This window comes from Abrus precatorius, unplaced genomic scaffold, assembly GCF_003935025.1.
Source record: "Abrus precatorius isolate BTA unplaced genomic scaffold, Abrus_2018 Scaffold9, whole genome shotgun sequence".
NCBI classification, from domain to species: Eukaryota; Viridiplantae; Streptophyta; class Magnoliopsida; order Fabales; family Fabaceae; genus Abrus; species Abrus precatorius.
In genome coordinates this window covers 32,773,533-32,791,600 of record NW_020874439.1, presented here as the reverse complement: position 1 = coordinate 32,791,600, position 18,068 = coordinate 32,773,533, and the positions used below count along the sequence as shown (strand labels likewise).

The 18,068-nt window shown below is 30.1% G+C and overlaps 2 protein-coding genes across 3 annotated transcripts; both read left to right on the top strand.

Moving 5' to 3' along the window:
- Nucleotides 1-720: 720 nt before the first annotated feature.
- On the top strand, nucleotides 721-9,754 carry LOC113850000 (kinesin light chain 3). Of its 2 annotated transcripts, none has more exons than XM_027480293.1 (18): nucleotides 721-873; nucleotides 1,384-1,479; nucleotides 2,589-2,776; nucleotides 2,911-3,015; nucleotides 3,787-3,887; nucleotides 3,984-4,062; nucleotides 4,868-4,879; nucleotides 5,033-5,098; nucleotides 6,066-6,134; nucleotides 6,245-6,301; nucleotides 6,827-6,904; nucleotides 7,694-7,791; nucleotides 7,875-7,920; nucleotides 8,132-8,259; nucleotides 8,657-8,756; nucleotides 8,869-8,931; nucleotides 9,054-9,116; nucleotides 9,470-9,754. In XM_027480293.1, the coding sequence occupies exons 1-18, from the start codon at nucleotides 771-773 to the stop codon at nucleotides 9,620-9,622; spliced, it is 1,605 nt and encodes a 534-aa protein (XP_027336094.1). In that variant the 5' UTR covers nucleotides 721-770; the 3' UTR covers nucleotides 9,623-9,754. The 2 variants fall into 2 exon arrangements, with proteins under 2 accessions (XP_027336094.1, XP_027336095.1); XM_027480294.1 differs by having other exon boundaries at nucleotides 791-873; nucleotides 1,384-1,475.
- A 741-nt stretch (nucleotides 9,755-10,495) lies between these two features.
- On the top strand, nucleotides 10,496-11,106 carry LOC113851505. Its single transcript, XM_027482007.1, has one exon. The coding sequence runs from the start codon at nucleotides 10,514-10,516 to the stop codon at nucleotides 11,036-11,038; it is 525 nt and encodes a 174-aa protein (XP_027337808.1). The 5' UTR covers nucleotides 10,496-10,513; the 3' UTR covers nucleotides 11,039-11,106.
- The last annotated feature ends 6,962 nt before the right edge of the window (nucleotides 11,107-18,068 follow it).

Here is an 18,068-nt window from a genome sequence, read left to right as displayed (position 1 = left end):
TTTACACTCTAAATACTTTTATTATTTCTTATGAAAAATATATTTTTAATTCTTTGATCAATATTAAAAGCTAACTTTCTATCTAAATCCCCTTATCGTTTCTGAAAGTGCCGACCATGACACAAAGCAAAGTAACAGCTAGGCCTTTAGGGATGGGCTTTGCATATAATAATTAATGAAAATTTAACGAATAATTATAATATTTTGAAATTTACAAGTTTGTTTCAGTCCAATAATTTTATTTTATTTTATAAAAATGTTAAAGGACAAGCTTTCGTATTTTAATTTATTAAATAATTCAAAAAGTAAATCTCTATTACTTTAAAATGAAAGACTAGTAAAACCAAATTACATTTGTACTTATATTAAATTAAATCATTTCACAAATTTAATTTACTTTAAATTAATACAAATATAATTTATTTTAAATCATTTTTTAATTTAAAGTAATTAAATATAAGTTAATAACTTAAAGTTAAGGTTATTTTAGTAACACTCACTCCCTTTGAATTTAGGTTTCAAACAATGAAAGAGTTTTGTCACAAAATCATAATTTCATTAAAATAATTCAAAGGGTTTTGTTAAATTATAGAATAGCAAAAAGCGCTACAAAATTTATATTAACTTATAATTTTATAAAAATAACATATATTATTAATTTTATTTAGTCACACCAACACAAAAATATTTCACCCCAAAATAAGAAGACGGCGAAGCATAAACATTCTGAACTCTGCAGCAGCTACCCTTCTCGATCATCGCCGGAAGAGATGCTTCTGCGTGTGGCAGCATCAAATTTGCTCAAAAAACTTCGTTTTTCTGCTTCGTATGCCTTCCCTGCCACCACAAATGCATTGCCCATCTCATTTTCCGGTAAGCAAAACCATCCCAATATCACTCTTTTTGCAATTTTGATGACACCCCTTACATTTTCATCTTACTAGTGTCTTGTGTATTCAACGTTTGTGATAATTGAGGTCTGCATAACTTTTGTATCTTAATTTAAATGATGGGTTGTGTATACATGAGTGGTATATTTCTTTCAAGAAAATGGTAGTGAAGGTTGCACTCTTATAGTGCTAACTGTAGTTTGAGGTACTGCTAATTGAGTAAATTTGTAGCAAATAAAATCAGGAACTTTGGTGTGTTGCATCTCTGATAGTTTATACATTCTAACTTTATACCCATTTTCTAATTTTAAGGAAATGAAGTTTCCTTTTGACGTTGTAGTTTTACATAATTGAAGGTTCTGTACCTTCATTAGTGACTTTTCTGCTTGGATAGATTCATTTGTTTATTATTTGCGCAAAAACATTTTTTTTTTGTTTTATTGTCCTGTAATGAAGATGATGTTCATATATTCTTGTATTTATGTTGTTTCAGGTAAACTTTCTCATTGGTATCAAACTGGTGAATATGGTTGGAGGATAAATTTTAAGGATCCTTCTTGTCTATGGATTGTTATATCCGGACATGTAGGTATGCTTTAGTAACTAACAGATTGAACTGTTGCATTGTCATTTTCAAATTTTAATGATGCTATCTCTGTGATTCTGTGTTAACTATTCTGCATCGTGTTCCTATTTTTTGCTGCAATAAAAAGTCAAATTTATAATTTTTTATGGAGAGAGCTCTTTCAATTGATAGGTGGATAGTGAAGTTAAATCTTTTTGTTTTTAAATGAAGATCAAGGGGAAAGCTTCTTAGCTTTTTAAATGTTAATTTTGGCTCTCGTTTTTCTTTGTCTGTCAAATTTCATGCTCTGTAAGCTTATAGAAGTAGAACAATGCTCCAGGAGTCTGAATCCCTTTCTTTCCTATATTGTCAAGAAAACTGGTTCACCCAATAGCTTGGGTTTCTAGATGCAGGTCCAAAGATAGGTTTCATTTCTAAGATGCTTTTCATGTGAAAGACTTCTAGCTTGAAACTTGGATGAAGTAGCTGTCCTTCCATATATTTAAATTTAATTTAATTAAGATCGTGAGGACTGCAAGTATTGAAAAATCCTGACAATTTAGCAAAAGAGGGTTTGGTACTCTGTAAAGGAAACAGTCAATCCAAAAAAAATTGAACATGTTAATGTATGGAAATTGGTTTTTGAGTGCGTTTAGTGTTTGGGTAAATAACTTGATGAAGCACTTATTTAAAAAGAGTTTATCATACAAACTTATTTTGATTATTTGATAAGCTTCACCATGAGGCTTATTGAAAAGCTAAAAGTAGTTTATATGAGATCACAAGTTCAACTTTTAAAACTCCTGCTTAAGTGTTTCTGATGAGATAAGATGAGATAAAAAATGTTCAGTAAAAGCTCTTCCAAATGCCCCCTTTATCTATTATATTTTATCATTATCTATTGTGTCATGAAAGATAGCTGTTGTAGTTGGAGAGCCTAAGGCCTTATTAATTCCATTGTTGAATTTCATACTCCTAATGTGGGCTCTAGTCTCATACTTTACAATAGTATCCTAACAAAAACTTCATTCCATGAAAAACTAATTAATAGTGTACTACTCATTATCAATATTGACAGTTGATTAAACAATTTTCTCATATAGTTTAAATTGACTACTATTATTTTTGTGCAGCAATTACTTTGGGAATTGGTGCCAGCACTGTGTTTGCAGAAGATGCAACACCAAGAGCATCTTCTGACGATGGCCTGGGGGATGACTCAATTGGATTAAGAAAAATTGAAGATGGTTCTGTAGTGTCAAACATACATACAGCAAAATGGAGAGTTTTTACAGATAAAGCAAGAGATCTTTTCCTACAGGTATGCTGTTTCTTCCTGTTGCTTTGTTAAGTTCTACTCAATTTTATTGTATACCTTACCTAGTGGTAGAAAGCTGTTGTTGCTGCTACTTGCTATTGTTGTTGACTACTTATTATTTGTCCATTTTTTGCCAGGGAAAACTAGATGAAGCTGAAAAACTCTTCCTCTCTGCTGTACAAGAAGCTAAAGAAGGTTTTGGCCAGCAAGATCCGCATGTTGCTTCTGCGTGCAACAATCTGGTCATTTTACCTGCACTTGATAATTGTTTCTTTCTTGTGAACCATGAAGTTTTTTTTTCCTCTGGAGACTATTATTTTTCTATTTTATTTTTGATAAAGAAGGTTTGTAGGAGAGAAAAAGGGAAAAATACATCCAGGGGAGGACAAGGGTTCCTCCTACATAAAAAAACTAAGAACAGAGATCGAGAGATTATTTATGAATGCAGAAAAGCTTTTAAAGTTCTGTGAGTATCAGACAGGATATTCTCCATCAAAGCAATGATCAGTTCACCTCATAAAGGCTGTAAACACAATCTTCTGATTCTTGGAAAAAATTGTTGAGTTGGTGCCTTTGGTTGCTTGTTAAAAATGCATTTTTAATCTTATAGTTCTTTGATGCCTACTCAGAATTTCTTATCCTCTATAGGTTAGGAAATTTGATAATGTATTTTCATATATCTTTTCCCTGAGATATGTTGAATTTTTTCTAAATTATTTGGATTTCTGGTAAGAAATATTGGTACACTCATCATAATTGTGAAGTACTTGGCAAGATAGCATATGATATTGACATTTGGTGCACAACATACGATGGTCAAATCTTACAGAATTTGGTGATATTGATGGTAGAAATGTAATGAACACTTTCAGCTTGCAATTGTAGCTGTCATGTTTTTTTCTTTAGTTTCCAATTGTTTGATTATTCATGAGCATGATTCTTTGTTGTTTATGCTAGTTAATTAAGTACAAACTGTTAATACACAATTCAGATTTTGAGTATTGCCATTGCAGGCTGAGCTGTACAGGGTCAAAAAGGCATTTGACAAAGCAGAACCATTGTATTTGGAAGCTATCAACATATTAGAGGAATCTTTTGGTCCTGATGATATTCGGTAGGGTGTAATTTCTGTGCAACCATCATATATATATATATAACACAATGAATTCCATAGGGATTGCTGATTTCCATTTGATCTATGATCATGCAGGGTTGGCGTTGCTGCTCACAACCTTGGCCAGTTCTACCTTGGACAGCGGAAGTTGGAAGAAGCTCGTGTTAGCTATGAGGTAATTTGTGGAATTCAACCGTCCTGGTCTTGGTGACATGTGCTAATTTCTTTTTCCCATCTATTGCACAGAGGATAACTTTATTCAACAATTCTAATTAATCCCGATCAACCTTACCTGATTCTCATGTAACACTCTATTTCAGTTATATCAATTAAATCCTGAAAATTACCCCATTTTCAGGGACACTTTATATGGTGCCACAGGGCATTACTTTCTTGAGGAAAACACCATTGCTATTACCAACCCAACAAGACCCAATTGAAAGATCTAAGCTTCTCTGTTTCTTAGTTCTAGAACAAACTGCACAAGTGAACATGTGGTCTTTTCTCTCATCTCCTACTTGTGGCTAACGAAAAATCTCTTAATGAAGACAAAAGTTAGACAAAACCCTTAATAAGTTCTATAAGAAAATCCCCTGAATAATAAGGGTTAAATAACCACTTAAAGAAATGAAAGTACTCTTCCAATTATCTAGACATTTGGAAATCTTAGCCACAAGAATCCAATGCTACCTAGTCTACAGACAGTGATTGTTATTTATATGCGCATTACCAAAAATTTTCAAATTTTCCTTGCAGATACCTTATGATCATTAACTTATGTTTTGCATTATTATGTTAATGGATCCAAATTTCATCATTTTGGGATATTGCAAGTTGGTATTTATGTGTTGCATATTTTTGGTTATTCCCCCTTGCCTTTCTTTATTTTTGTGATTGACATGGTTTTATATTGTTGTAAATCCTGATCCTTTGTGTTCTTTCACTACTACTTAACCACCTTTTATTTATTTTTTTAACAGCGCGCTTTGAAGGTATGGACCTTTTATGCTCCAGGAGAGACTTATTTTCCTCTGTATATTCTTGTCAATTTGTATTTCATTCTTATTTCTTAACATATTTCTATGTTTGATGATTGAGGCTGTATGTTGTCTCAATTTTAGTATGTGATGTGACTCTTTATTCAGATAAAAAGGCGTGTTCTGGGATATGGCCACTCAGAATGTTCAGATACAATGTATCATCTAGGAGTGGTAATTATTTGTGCTTTTACTCTACTATTCTTCATTCTTGTTTGTTAAAAGTAGTCTAATACTGTGTTTGGAGACAAGAAATCTAAATTTTGGGAAGGTGATCTTGGGGTTGAAAACAAAGGTAGTATTTGATTTATTTTCTCTTTTATTTTCAGTTGATTTCCTTCTTTTTAATAATTTTCAAAGGAAATAGGGAGCACAAAATCTTGTTTTCACCATTTCCTTGGTGATGTCTTGGAAATAGGAAACAACATGAAAACATGGTGGCATTTAAATATTCCCCATCTGATTGAAAAATCAAATGAGTTGAAAATAGAAACAGTTTTTGATAGATGGAGTATGATGCATGAGAGTCACTCACCACTGTTTTAGGCAAGCTACTGCAACATTTCCTAAAAAATGAGTGAAAACGTGGATTGTAGACAAAGTTTATTTATTTTAGAATGCAGGGTAGAGGTGAAATACAGGTTTGTCATAGATATTCGTAGTTCCTCCTCTTTCATATAGCTATAGGGGAAAACTTTTGCATTAAGCTTGATATACATATAATTTATCACTTCTTCATATGTTAATATCTACATGAATATGTTAACAGTATTTCTATCATCTGATTTCTACTTTGTGTTCTTTAAATAAACTTTAACAAAAACAAAAAAAATTGTGAATTAAGGTAATGCCTGAAGAAACACTGAAATAACTAAGTTTCCTTTACATAATATTTGTTCAGCTTGTGTCATGAAGCTATGCTCCATAATAACTTGATAGTGATTAGAAAACGTTCAAGATTTAAGAGGATTACCAATTCTTTGAGATAGAACATTTTTTTGCTTCCTTTAGGCCTTGTGTTCATGGCTTTTCCTATGGGATTTGGTCAGAATGTAAATGCTTCGTGAGTGACTTATTTCTCTTTGGTGCTTCCTGGAATTTCAGCTCAACTGGGATCTTAATTTGAAATATTTGTGTTCAGGTGCTGTACCTTCAAGGAAAAGAAAGGGATGCTGAAGCCCTTATTAAGGACTCCATAAGGATGCTAGAGGTCTGTGAGACATCTTTTTTCTAACTCAAATTCCCTCATCAGTGGGAATTAGTAATTTTGAATTTTTTTTTTGTGCGTGATTATTTAAGCTAATTTGTTTACCTATGTAGGAAGGTGGTGAAGGAGAGTCATTTGCATGCATTAGAAGACTACGATACCTTTCACAGGTTGTCTTTTTGGCCTTTCTTCCTCTTGAAACTTCTTTGATAAATAGTTTGTGCTAGAAAAAGGGATATATATTTATATTAAATTGGTGGCTAGGATGAAATTACTTTAATACTTATCTTGAGTCTCTATTAACTGCCAAGGAAGCAGAACCACATAGTGCACATGATGTGAACAGAAACTTAGGTCATATAGACGGAAAAGGGCACCCAAAACCTAAGTTACGTCATACCATCCAAGTAGATTTGAGAGGTAAAATAGTTGTACATTTGATTGTTCAGACACAAAACTAGACATAATGTAAATAAATACCATTCTTGGTTCTCCACCTAACTACTGAAACATTATGAATAGTTGTTCTTGGCATTGTATTGGAGGATTCTTCATAATTTAATTAAATTCCAGCATGAGCTAAAATGAATTAGTGCGTTGTCCACCGCTCAATGTGGGTCTGTTCCAACTTTTCTGTTTATTAATTTTTCATCCTAACTTTCGTAATGATATCAAGTCATTGCTATATTCTTTAGATATATATGAATTCACATCGACTTGCTGAAGCTGAGATGGTCCAGAGAAAGATCCTGCATATTATGGAATTGTCAAAGGTTCTTTTTGTGAACTTTTTCCTTTTCTTTTTAATTGACTTTCTTTGTTAATGATGATTCATGCATATTTTATAAATCTTTATAAATACTAGGTAAGTGGATTTTATTATTTTTAAAAAAACTGGTGAAGTGAAAGAAACTTCTGCTTAATGTATCCTCACTTGTCAAATAAATTTTCTCTTAGTGATGATTGTGTCTAATTTTCGACTTTTTCTGTCACTGTTAGTGAGGTGCCATTGTTTTCCCTTTGGGATATAGGGATGGCAGTTGATTCTTTTTCCTGTTCCTTATTGTAGCTGCATTTTGCAGGACAACAGATAGGGTGGTTGAGCACTGTTTTTTCTGTTCTTAAGTTTAACCGTGATAGCATGCTGTTTCTATTCTTGCCAAATAACTATTAAAATTTTAAGTTATTCTTACATATTTTTCCATTGTTTTTACTATTAGCATTTTTAATTTGTTTGATCAAATAAGGTATAGTGATAATAGAAAAATGGTCTAATTTAAATAATTTAGGAGTTGGGTTTCTTACGAAACAATCATGATTTCATTGAACTATTAAAATTACCTGCCTACCATGCAAAGTACTATGACTGATACTATTGACATATGAGTACTTTTTGATATCCCTTGGCAGGCAATTTGTAATCTTCTTTTTCCATTTGCAACTTTCTGTTTTCATTTAGTTGTGTTTATCTTACACAATGGAATTAGAAAATGTTGCAAGAACAATTATGTAATAAATTCTGTTGTCACCATCTAAAACATAATGTGTTTTGTGTTATACAGGGATGGAATTCCTTGGACACAGTTATTGCAGCGGAATCTTTGGCTCTGACCCTGCAAGCATCTTTCAATACAAAAGATTCAAAAGAGCTTCTTGAAAGGTTATTAAAATACTTCAATATATTAAAACCTAGGACATAATTTTGATTTTATGCAAATGCAATCCTCATTTTTTTACTTGCAGATGCCTTAATGCCCGGAAAACCATACTTCCTGGTGACCATATTCAGGTTTGCTGACTTCTTCTTCTTTGATGGAATTTCAGTAGTTCCCTTTGTATTTTGATTTCGAACCCCATTAAAATTGATTGCCAAACTGATTTTTTCTTACACAAAGATGCCGTTCTTATTGCATCTATGCATGCGATGAATATGCTGCAATGCTTGATTTATCCGAAGTAAAAATAAAATCACGAGCTCTTCTTTCTTTATCTATGGTCAGATTGGTGCAAACCTACTTCATCTAGCAAGAGTGCTGATGCTTGATTGCAGTCAACATAAAAAGTGGGATGTTTCTAGAGCTAAAGCTGAGCTTGATATGGCAAAGGATCACTTGCATAATTCCACAAGGTTCCTATTAGTTTGACCTGCCTATCTCTTTCTCAACTGCTTTTGAATATCAAAACTCAAATCAAATCATCATATGTTTGTTTCTTTTCCCAATGGCAATCCTCATTTTACAAAGCAATTTTTTTCAGTTTTTGTGTCCATGCCTAGTGGACAGGTGGAATTTGATGTCATACCTGCAAATTAAGTTGTAACACATGGAAAGAGAATAACTTTTTTGTGCCCATTTTTTCTTGAACATGCTCTTCTAGCATGTCAAAATTCCTTTGATTCCTCCCTCCTCCAGGCTCAAATCCCACAACTTTGTTGTCATTTTAAAAAATGGAAATGGGGTATAAGTTGCCCTTCTTTTGTGTGCATTCTTGCATATTTGTGATAGGATTTTCTTGTTCTATCTCAGGATTGCACGTCAATGTTTAGAGAAGGTATTGAAACAAAAGGACAAGTCAAAAAAATACAGAGATTCTAGAAAGGAAGTTCAAGCAGCATTGACCATATTGGTTGGCTTTTTCCCCCTCAATTATTAATCTCCTATAAAAAATGGGATTGTGATTGTACTTTTCTATGAATAAAAATTATTTATTAATTAAAATAGAAATGTAAATCTTGTAGTTGCAATCACTCAATACTTTGTCATCAGTGGAGCAAGCAAAGCAAGAATTGCAGGAAACTCAGGTTAGACTTAGATTATAAACCTTGATGGTAGTGCAAATAGGTTCAAGGTCCAATGGAATGAGAAAAATTGCAAAATTCATATTTCTACTTGGTGTAAGTATTGGTATTCTTTTGCAAAGCAGGAACAGAATATTAACCTTGAGGCTCAGAAGGCACTTCTTCAATGCATTTCTGCTTACAAGGAGGTAAACATTATCTATTTACATGCTAATTTTTCTTGGGAGCTTTGCATGCTCTTACTACTGAATTTTTCTAACATTATTTCAAATCGAGTTTAATTTATTTACCCTTTGGAGGAAAGCATTCATATGTGCTTCATCAAGATTTATTTATTTATTTAAGCCTGAACAGAAGTTATAGTGAGTACCATAATTTGAGACCATTGAAGTCATCATCGAAATGTATAGAAAATTTGTTGCTTTATATGGATTACATGTAGCATGTCAACATCATCTCCAGTAAGAGCGTGAACATCTTCCATGCATGTCTTTGACATGGGATTTAAAAACTTTATAACATCTTTACTCTTCCTTTGCAGTTTGTAAATGAGAGGTCAATTGTTGATGCACCTGAAATAAAGAACGAGTATCGTTCATGTTTAAAGCGTGCACAAAATTTTCTTGGTAATAAAGTTGATGAAGAGTCAAGCAATCAAAAGGATTTCCGAAAGCTGAATCAAACAAAAGCATGATGAGATTTTCTTTTTCTTTTTAATTTTCTGGGGAGAAGTGTTTCTCATCTTATTCAAGAAATAATGTTTTTCCATGCTTGGAAAAATTGTAATGTCAAAATTTTTCGTGATTGAGCCATCATAATTTTTTACTGTAAACCATTTTCTCTTGTTCATTTGTTTCCTTACGAAAGGTGGAAGGAAGAACGGGTTTACTAAAATGTGAAAGATGCAGTTATAGCGTTGATTAGAAAATGAACCGTAAAGATTTTAATGTCATTATTTATCATCCATTGTGTATGTAATTTATCATAGTATGAACTGTGAAATGTTTAGTTAATGATCATAACTACTTTTTCAGACAAAATATATTCCTCACTTTAGAGAAATTAAATCCAAATATAAATATGCTTTTGTTGTCACCAATGTTGCGTGTATGATTAATACAGTGCGAAGGATGCAATTTAAGAGCGCTCTACAATTGCCAAAAGAAAGATTATGATATTGTGAACTTCTAATAAACCACTATACTGATGTGGGGCATTTGAAAACAACACAGCTAAAGTGGTTCATGACCCAAAAGCCTTTTAGTAGTGTCGGCAATTGCAAATAATCCTCTCTTGGTATAGACAAATCAGAAAATTACATTGCTTAGAACAAACCTGATCTCACAAGAGCCAAACTACCACAAGGCTTCCAGCTTTGTGGGTCCCACTACCCATTCTTTTCACTAAATGATGTTGTTACATTCTGACATCATGGTGAGTGCTACAAAAAAGTTGCACACTTGCCATGCTTGGCACGTGAAGTTCTCAACCATAACATAGCAAAGAAACCCACTTTAATATTGCATTGCATGGTCGAACATAAATTTTCCCCCACATTCAAAGTTATCAAAAAAGAAGTGATCTCATGTCCCTCAAACTCTTCTCTTTGAAATCTCTTGTTGAGAGAGGAAAGACTCAAGAAAGCACAGATGAATTAGCTATTGTGAAAGCAGCTGCATGGGCATGGTACCAACATGGTTCAGGCTATGAAGGAAAGGGTAAGAGTGAGGTTGACGTTACAAGAACTCAACGTGTATCTAGGCCTTCTCGTTACAAGTTAGAAGCTATGAGAATGGCTAAGGAAGGACCCTCAATTCAATCCAATAAATCTCTTCTTGACACCTATGAAGTTCAAAGCATTTCAAGGCAAATGGATAGGCTTATAGAGTCTGGCCACAACATTTCAACCAACAAGAATGCTGGTGTGGATAATGGTAATAGAAGAATGAAGAATAAGAAGAGGATAAGTAAAGGGTTTTGGTCAACACATGCTTTTGTATGTGGCAGAGGGAATGATGAGGTGGATGGCACTGCTTTGTTAGCCAAACGTGTACCTGTAGTTAATCTGGTAAAGTGTTTGCCAAGGAATAATAGAGCTTTGTGTTCATGATCATTATCTGTTTTGTTTTCCAACACTTGGTTCTAGTTTGGTGATCGGCATGTATCTCAATTGCATGTATGTACTCAATGTCCTCATAGGATAATTTTGTTAATAAAAACATAAGAAATTTGAGCTAAGCATATCTATCATCATAGGAGTATGCTTGAAATTGTATGAACTGGGCATTTCAGTCCCTATAATTTTAAAAATCATTTCATTAGTCACTAACTTTGCAAAACGATATTCACTTTAGTCTTTTGCAGTACAAATGATGGGAAAAAATTAGGTAAAACAGATCTAAAATTAATGATTTTTTTAATAAAGTTGTTTCATACAATCTTAAACAGTGTTTTTGTGTAACATCTGGGAAATGAAAACGTTCCTGCAAGAAAAGAAAAAGCTTTAATTTCCAGGACAAAGGAGAAGGGGTTATTAAATGAGTTTTGTTGAGTGTTAGCTTGTCAAAGGGCCTTTTTGGACCCAGTCATGTGATATCGGAGACTGCTAACCTAACATCCCATGTAGATGTAGGGCACATAAATGTAAGATATTTGCTAGTCTTTACTTCACTGAGCTGAAAGTATATAGATTCAACGCGAATTAGATGTTTCCTTCTCTCAGAGTAAAAGAGTTGTACCATAACAATTGTTCTGAAATAAATCGACCTCTATAAAATTTGTGAAAAATGCTTTGAAGTTCACAACTGTGAGGGTACTCATTTCAAGTTTGGACTTTATCCACTCATTGATAATTTTATCCTGGTTAAATTATGGTGCGTTTGAATTACTGCTTATATAAGTATTTATTTATTTATTTATTTTTAAATGATGGCTTAGGTTACAAATTTAATAATTAAATTTATTAGATTAAATTGAAAATAACTTATTTTAATAAGTTATATCAAGGAGTTGATTAAAATAAGTTAAAAATAATTTGTGAGAGTATAAGTTGTTCCAAACAGGTCCTTTATCAAATTTAATTTTATGCTAACTATGTAATAGAATATCACTTAAGTCAATTTCATATCAATAAAATTAACTTATCGTTTTAATTTTTTATTTTTTTGGTCAAATTAACTTATCATTTAAAAGTATGAAACAACTAATATTAGTGACAAACATTCACATATTGAGCTTAATTACAAAAGAAAAAAGTTAGAAGTTGTATTCACATCACCGTTGGTCCTTATTTGGCATGTTTTTCTACCCAAAAAAAGAGAGAAATTTCCATGTTTGAGTCTGACAGTTGTGCAAAAACCAAAACACTTACAATGACAAAGATATTAAATTTTAACCTTATTTTTATGGTCAGTTGTAAGTATGTGACATATTGGTACCACATGAGAGCAGGGAAATGGAAAGAGATTCGATTTCGATAACATAGACAAAGTAGATATGTGGGGAAAAATCATTTTGTTCTTCATTTGTGGAAATCTGATGTGATAGAAAGTGTGATCATTAGCTTTTATTTTATTTTTGTTGCATTTCTTGCTATGTGGTTAGCTCATTAGATACATATTCAATTTGGGTTAGCTCGCATTGAACATGTTTCTTTAACCAATATATCTTGGAACTAGATTTTTCTTCATATTTCTCTCCTGATTTTTTTTATAAATGTTTTTTAAAAAGTATCTGTGAGTAGAATTATCCTTTAATACTGCCACAGCATTATAAATGGAGTACTTCCTCACTCTCTTCTCTTCTTTACATTCTATTTTTCTTCAAAATCATATTTTTAATTGTTCAATTAGTGGGTTCATATTAGAAGAGTCTAGGAATTTTTCGCATTAGTAAATTTATTCATGTGATAAATTAATCTTTAAAACTAGTGTCATTTGACACGTCTTAACCGATAGAACTATTAATTTTTACCTTTTTTCTAATATTTTTTCCAATATTTCTCTGGGAGTGAAAAAAGTAACAAGTGCTTATAATTCTTCTAGATTAATTAGTACATAAGACTGCAACCAAGTCAATATGAACTTGAATTAGCTTTTTAAAATTTAGTTTTTATTGGTGAACACAAATTTGCTCCAACATGGCTTTTTGCTATTTAAAAAAATATGACAAAAAACTTGAGAAAAGTGTGAACTATTATTTGAGCCCAAGATCAAACTGGTTATTCCCCAATTTGGAGCCTAGTGTGTTTGGGCTCATACCAGATTATGTCGTTCTCATTTTTGAAGCCCATGAACTGAGGTTCTTTTTTACCCAAAAAAAAGGGTTTTTTTTACCCAAAAAAAAAAAAGGCATCCAATGGACGAAATGTTACCAGCGTTGAGTGGTGTTATTGTTATTATTACAAGTTAGGATGTGCCCACAGTAAGATAATATTATATTAAAAACACTGAAATTTTTAATGTTTAATTTTTAAATAATTTAAAATATTTAATAAAATATATTAATGTTTTTACATCATGATACATGCAATAAAAAATTTCTTCAATTAATTTATCATACAATTTAGTCAACCTTAAGTGATTTACAAAAATACTCCTCTTCTATCGGCCAAGAATAAATATGTGATGCATAGTACTTTAATTTTATATAGAAATATTATTAATATTTTTTTAAAATGTATTAATTGTTAATTTTTTATATATTTTTATGTATTGTAAAATATATATTATTAAAGTACTCCCTTTTTAGTCATATAAATAGATATATTTATTCATTTAACATATAAGATATTAATTAATACTGTAATATTTAACAATAAATAAATTTATGATATATAATTATTTTATTTAATTTTAATAAAATAAATATTTTTTATAAATTGTACCATATGACCAGAGGTATTATATAATCCTCATCCAACTTTTAAATCATGCCCTCGAGATTTGATCAAAATCACTTTTACGTGACTCGTAGTTGGTATACATTATGACATAATCATATTCTATTTTTTTAATATCAATTTTGATATGTTTTTATTGAAAATTAATTATTACATAAATAAAAAAGTTCTATTTTAATTATCCATATTCACAAAACTGTTTTTGAGTCCATTTAATTTCAAATTTAAATAAAATGAATTTTAAATTATTAAATATAATCTTTTTACAGAATTTTAAGAAAAAAAATTCATTTAAAGACATAAAAAAGCTATTAAATTCAAATAGAACTTGTAAAAAAAATTATATTTATCTCACCAAAGTTATAAATGTGAATATAAAAAATATCTTAGGAGGTAATGTATGAAAGTTTTTGCTTATATCTTTTGGTTGTCTGGGTCTGGACCAACCAAGTACCAACTAAAGGGAAAAGCAAAGAAGCAACACATAATACAAAAACCAAAGGTATGATGAAAAGCTCAGAAAAATCAGAAAGAAAAGCTGTCTTGCAGTAATGCATAAGCACCACAAAGTTTTCAAAAGCAGTAGTTGTAGTAATGAATTACACACCCAAGGCCAAGGGTTGGGACCATTCCCATGTATGTGTAATCCAAAATTCACACCTACTCTCACCCCTCATTCTATTCCCCTATGTATAATATCTTTATTTTGACTTTACAAAATTATTATTAAAAATATTTTTCATTTAAATAAATATTTTATTTTAGATCTCAAAATCACATTTGGTTGACCTCAAAGAGTTAATTGAATAAAGTAAGAAAAAGAGTCTTATATTGAAGTAAATTTAACAAGAATAGAAACACAGATAGGTAGAACTCAACCTTGGAAATACAAATTTAGGTGGATGACTCGTTCATTCTTTTTCAAGGAAGACGGCAGCGTGAAATATTATATGCTTACTTTGATGATCTTTTTATCTTTCCCTGTTTGTTTCTTTTAAGCTGAAAATGAGATTCAAAGGGCATTGCCATTGCTCCCAATTCCAACTTAGCCATAGCTGTAAATTATTTGTCTCATATTACTTCGATTTTGGGTCAGATAGCAACGTTCGATTCACTTTCTCGAGACTGAGGTTAGGTTTATGCCCTGCCAGCTGCCTCCTCTGCTATTCTGATTGTGACGCAACTTCTTTTCCTATTCTTCTATTGTTCCATGTCCACACGTGCTTCCATATTTTTATATTCTTCACCAAAATTATACTTCACTTTCAATATTTTGTTCTCTGTTTTAAAAATATTTGTCAAAAATTTATCTTTTTATGTTGGTATTCTATTATTGTACTTAATATAAATATCAAGTTTTTTTCTTAATTTAGAAAATTATTTAAGACTACTATAATTTTAATACTATGGACTAAAACTGGGCAATTGCATTTGTACTCTAACTCATTTATGGCAATGGGCCATTCAGTGTTTTTTCCCTTTTGACCCACTGTTTGATGACATTTCCTTTAATTATAACTCCTTGACTACGCTCAAGTGGCTTCCTTCTGGCATCTCTTCACAAATATGTCTCTTAGTGTTAATTTTCAATTCCATGAAAAGAATTATCAATGTTGGTATAAAGATTGAAAAAAAAAATACTGCTGTTAAATATATGACGTGTTTAAATTTTTTATAAAACTAAAAGTATATTTAATTTGATTAATGGTGTGTATGTTTATATGTTAAAAGTATGTTTGATAATGTAAACATATGGTTTATTTAAAAGTTATAACTTTTTTTTTTTTATTAATAAATTGGTAAAGATGGTTTGTGAACAAAAAATAAATAAAGCTTGAAACTTCAAAAAGTTGGTAAATAAGAAACTATCTTTAAAAAATATTTAGTTTGATAAAAAATATGGCTATTAATGTTATTTTAAAAAATTTACATTCATATAAATACTTTTAACTCATTCAGTCTTTTGTATAGACTTGTCATTCTCATTTGCTCTTCATTCATTTCTTATTTGACATTTAAATAATAAACTGACATTGAATAAAATATTGATATTAATATCACATATCTTTTAACTATTTAATATACTTTTTAATATATCAAATAACTTTAATAAATTATAATTTTTTTTAAATCACGCGTATTTTTTTTTATGGTTGACAATATCATTCAAACTGAATAGGATTGTTATGTACCTCTTAATATTTAATACAAGCATTTATTAAAATTAAAATTCAAAACCACAAAATAAACTTCAAATTACCTTACTAATTATAAATTACAACTGTTAAAACTAATTTTACTCATTTCAAATCACATAAGATTAGTAATATCTCTTAAATTATAAATACTACATCACGTGTAAATGCAATAACTTGAACAACCATGCTTATCAACACATCAACATATTTTCCATCAAGCCATATTTAAACTACTCTTTCAATTTTTTTAACAAAGAATAAAATGATTTTTTTCTTAATTATAAAAATATAGGATAAAGTAATTTTTTATTATTAAATATATATTTACAAGATGGACTATTTTTCATAAAATTTATTAATTATACTATTTAATATTATAAATATTTGTAAAAAATATAAATAATTTAGTTATTTTTTTATTTTAAAAATTTAATCTTTTATTTCTTTTAAAAAAATTATCTCTTAATAAACGCAATAACTATTTTGGGCGATCCATGGATGATTTATTTATTTTCTGAAAAACATTATAGATTTCAATCAAAGCATTAAATACTTGGGACAGGAGGCAGTTGAAAAGTTGAACTCTTTCTTATAGAGTGTGCAAAGTCTAACATATATATGCTGCAAAATAGGGGAAAATTATGAATCTCAAATAACTAATTAGGTTACTAGTTTGGAAATATTAAATATTATATCTACAAATATATAATAAATACGCTTTTAATAGTTTAAAATTTTTCATAAAAATAATGGCAAATGTACTTTGCCGACAATTAATTAGTGACACATGATGCACCAGGAAGAAGAAAACTGCAGAAGTTCACGAGATGTGGTGTGGCACCATTCTAATGGCTAACATTAATTGTCAATTAATATTCAATTATTCATTACCTTCGTTCTACTAGGCCTCCTCATTTCTTCTACTTTTGCTACAATTATATGTAGGTTAAAAATGAGAAGAGTAGTAACAAGTATTCTTAATATTAAAAAGAAGGGTCTTGTTAATCACTAGATACTAATTGAAAAAATTAAATTGAATTTTCATTAAAATTATGAGAATAAGTATATTAACAATATTTTTGATATTTTTTTAACCAATGTTAATTAGTATTAATAATTAGGATTTTTTAAAGAAATTGGTGTTTTATGGGTACGGTGAATTAAAAAAAATCATGATATATTAACATAATAGTAATAAGATTTGTATTAAAGTTTGTGTTACATTGTTTTAATATTATCTTAAATTTTTCATTAGTTGAGTTTATAACTACTGTTTGTAAATGAGGATTTGTTCTTTAAATATAGTAATGAGAAAAATACAAAATGACACAATAGAAAATGGATTGATTCCACCCAATTGATTCGAAAGATAGAAGTATTGTTGGTTGATCGAACTAATGAAGAGTTTAAGCATTTTGCTTAGAGGATTAATTTCTGCCGAGCCAATATCCACATGGAACTTACATAAATGTAAACGAGTTAATGGCAAAAAAATGGTTAGGTGTGTTTATGGTAGTAAATGGCAAAAAAATTCAACCACCCATTTTATTTTTGTGGGACACTAAGGAGATATTTTTCGTGTGTACAAGTATTGTGTTTTAGTTCTCTCGAAATTCAAAATTAATTTTGATTTATGCAATCAATAATTACTTTTAAGAAAATGTTAATTAACTCTCTTAGGATATTAGTTAAAAAGTTTAAAAATATTGTCAATACATACTTTTTATAATTTTTAACATACTTTTAATGTAGTTTTATATACGATTTTTAAATTTATAACCAATGCTATGCTTAAAGTATTGATTACCAAAATTAATAAGCATGCTTTAAATATTCATTATGAATTATATTTTAGATTACTTTTGCGATTTTGTTACAATACATTTTTTTTCTTTATTTTTTTAGTGCATATCATGATTACATCGTAAAAAGTCTTAAATAAAATGTAAATATTAAGTGAGAATATTATATTTAACTTATAGTAGTATTTTATATCAATTTAAAACTTTTAAATTTATGCATATTACCTTAACTTTCTGTTT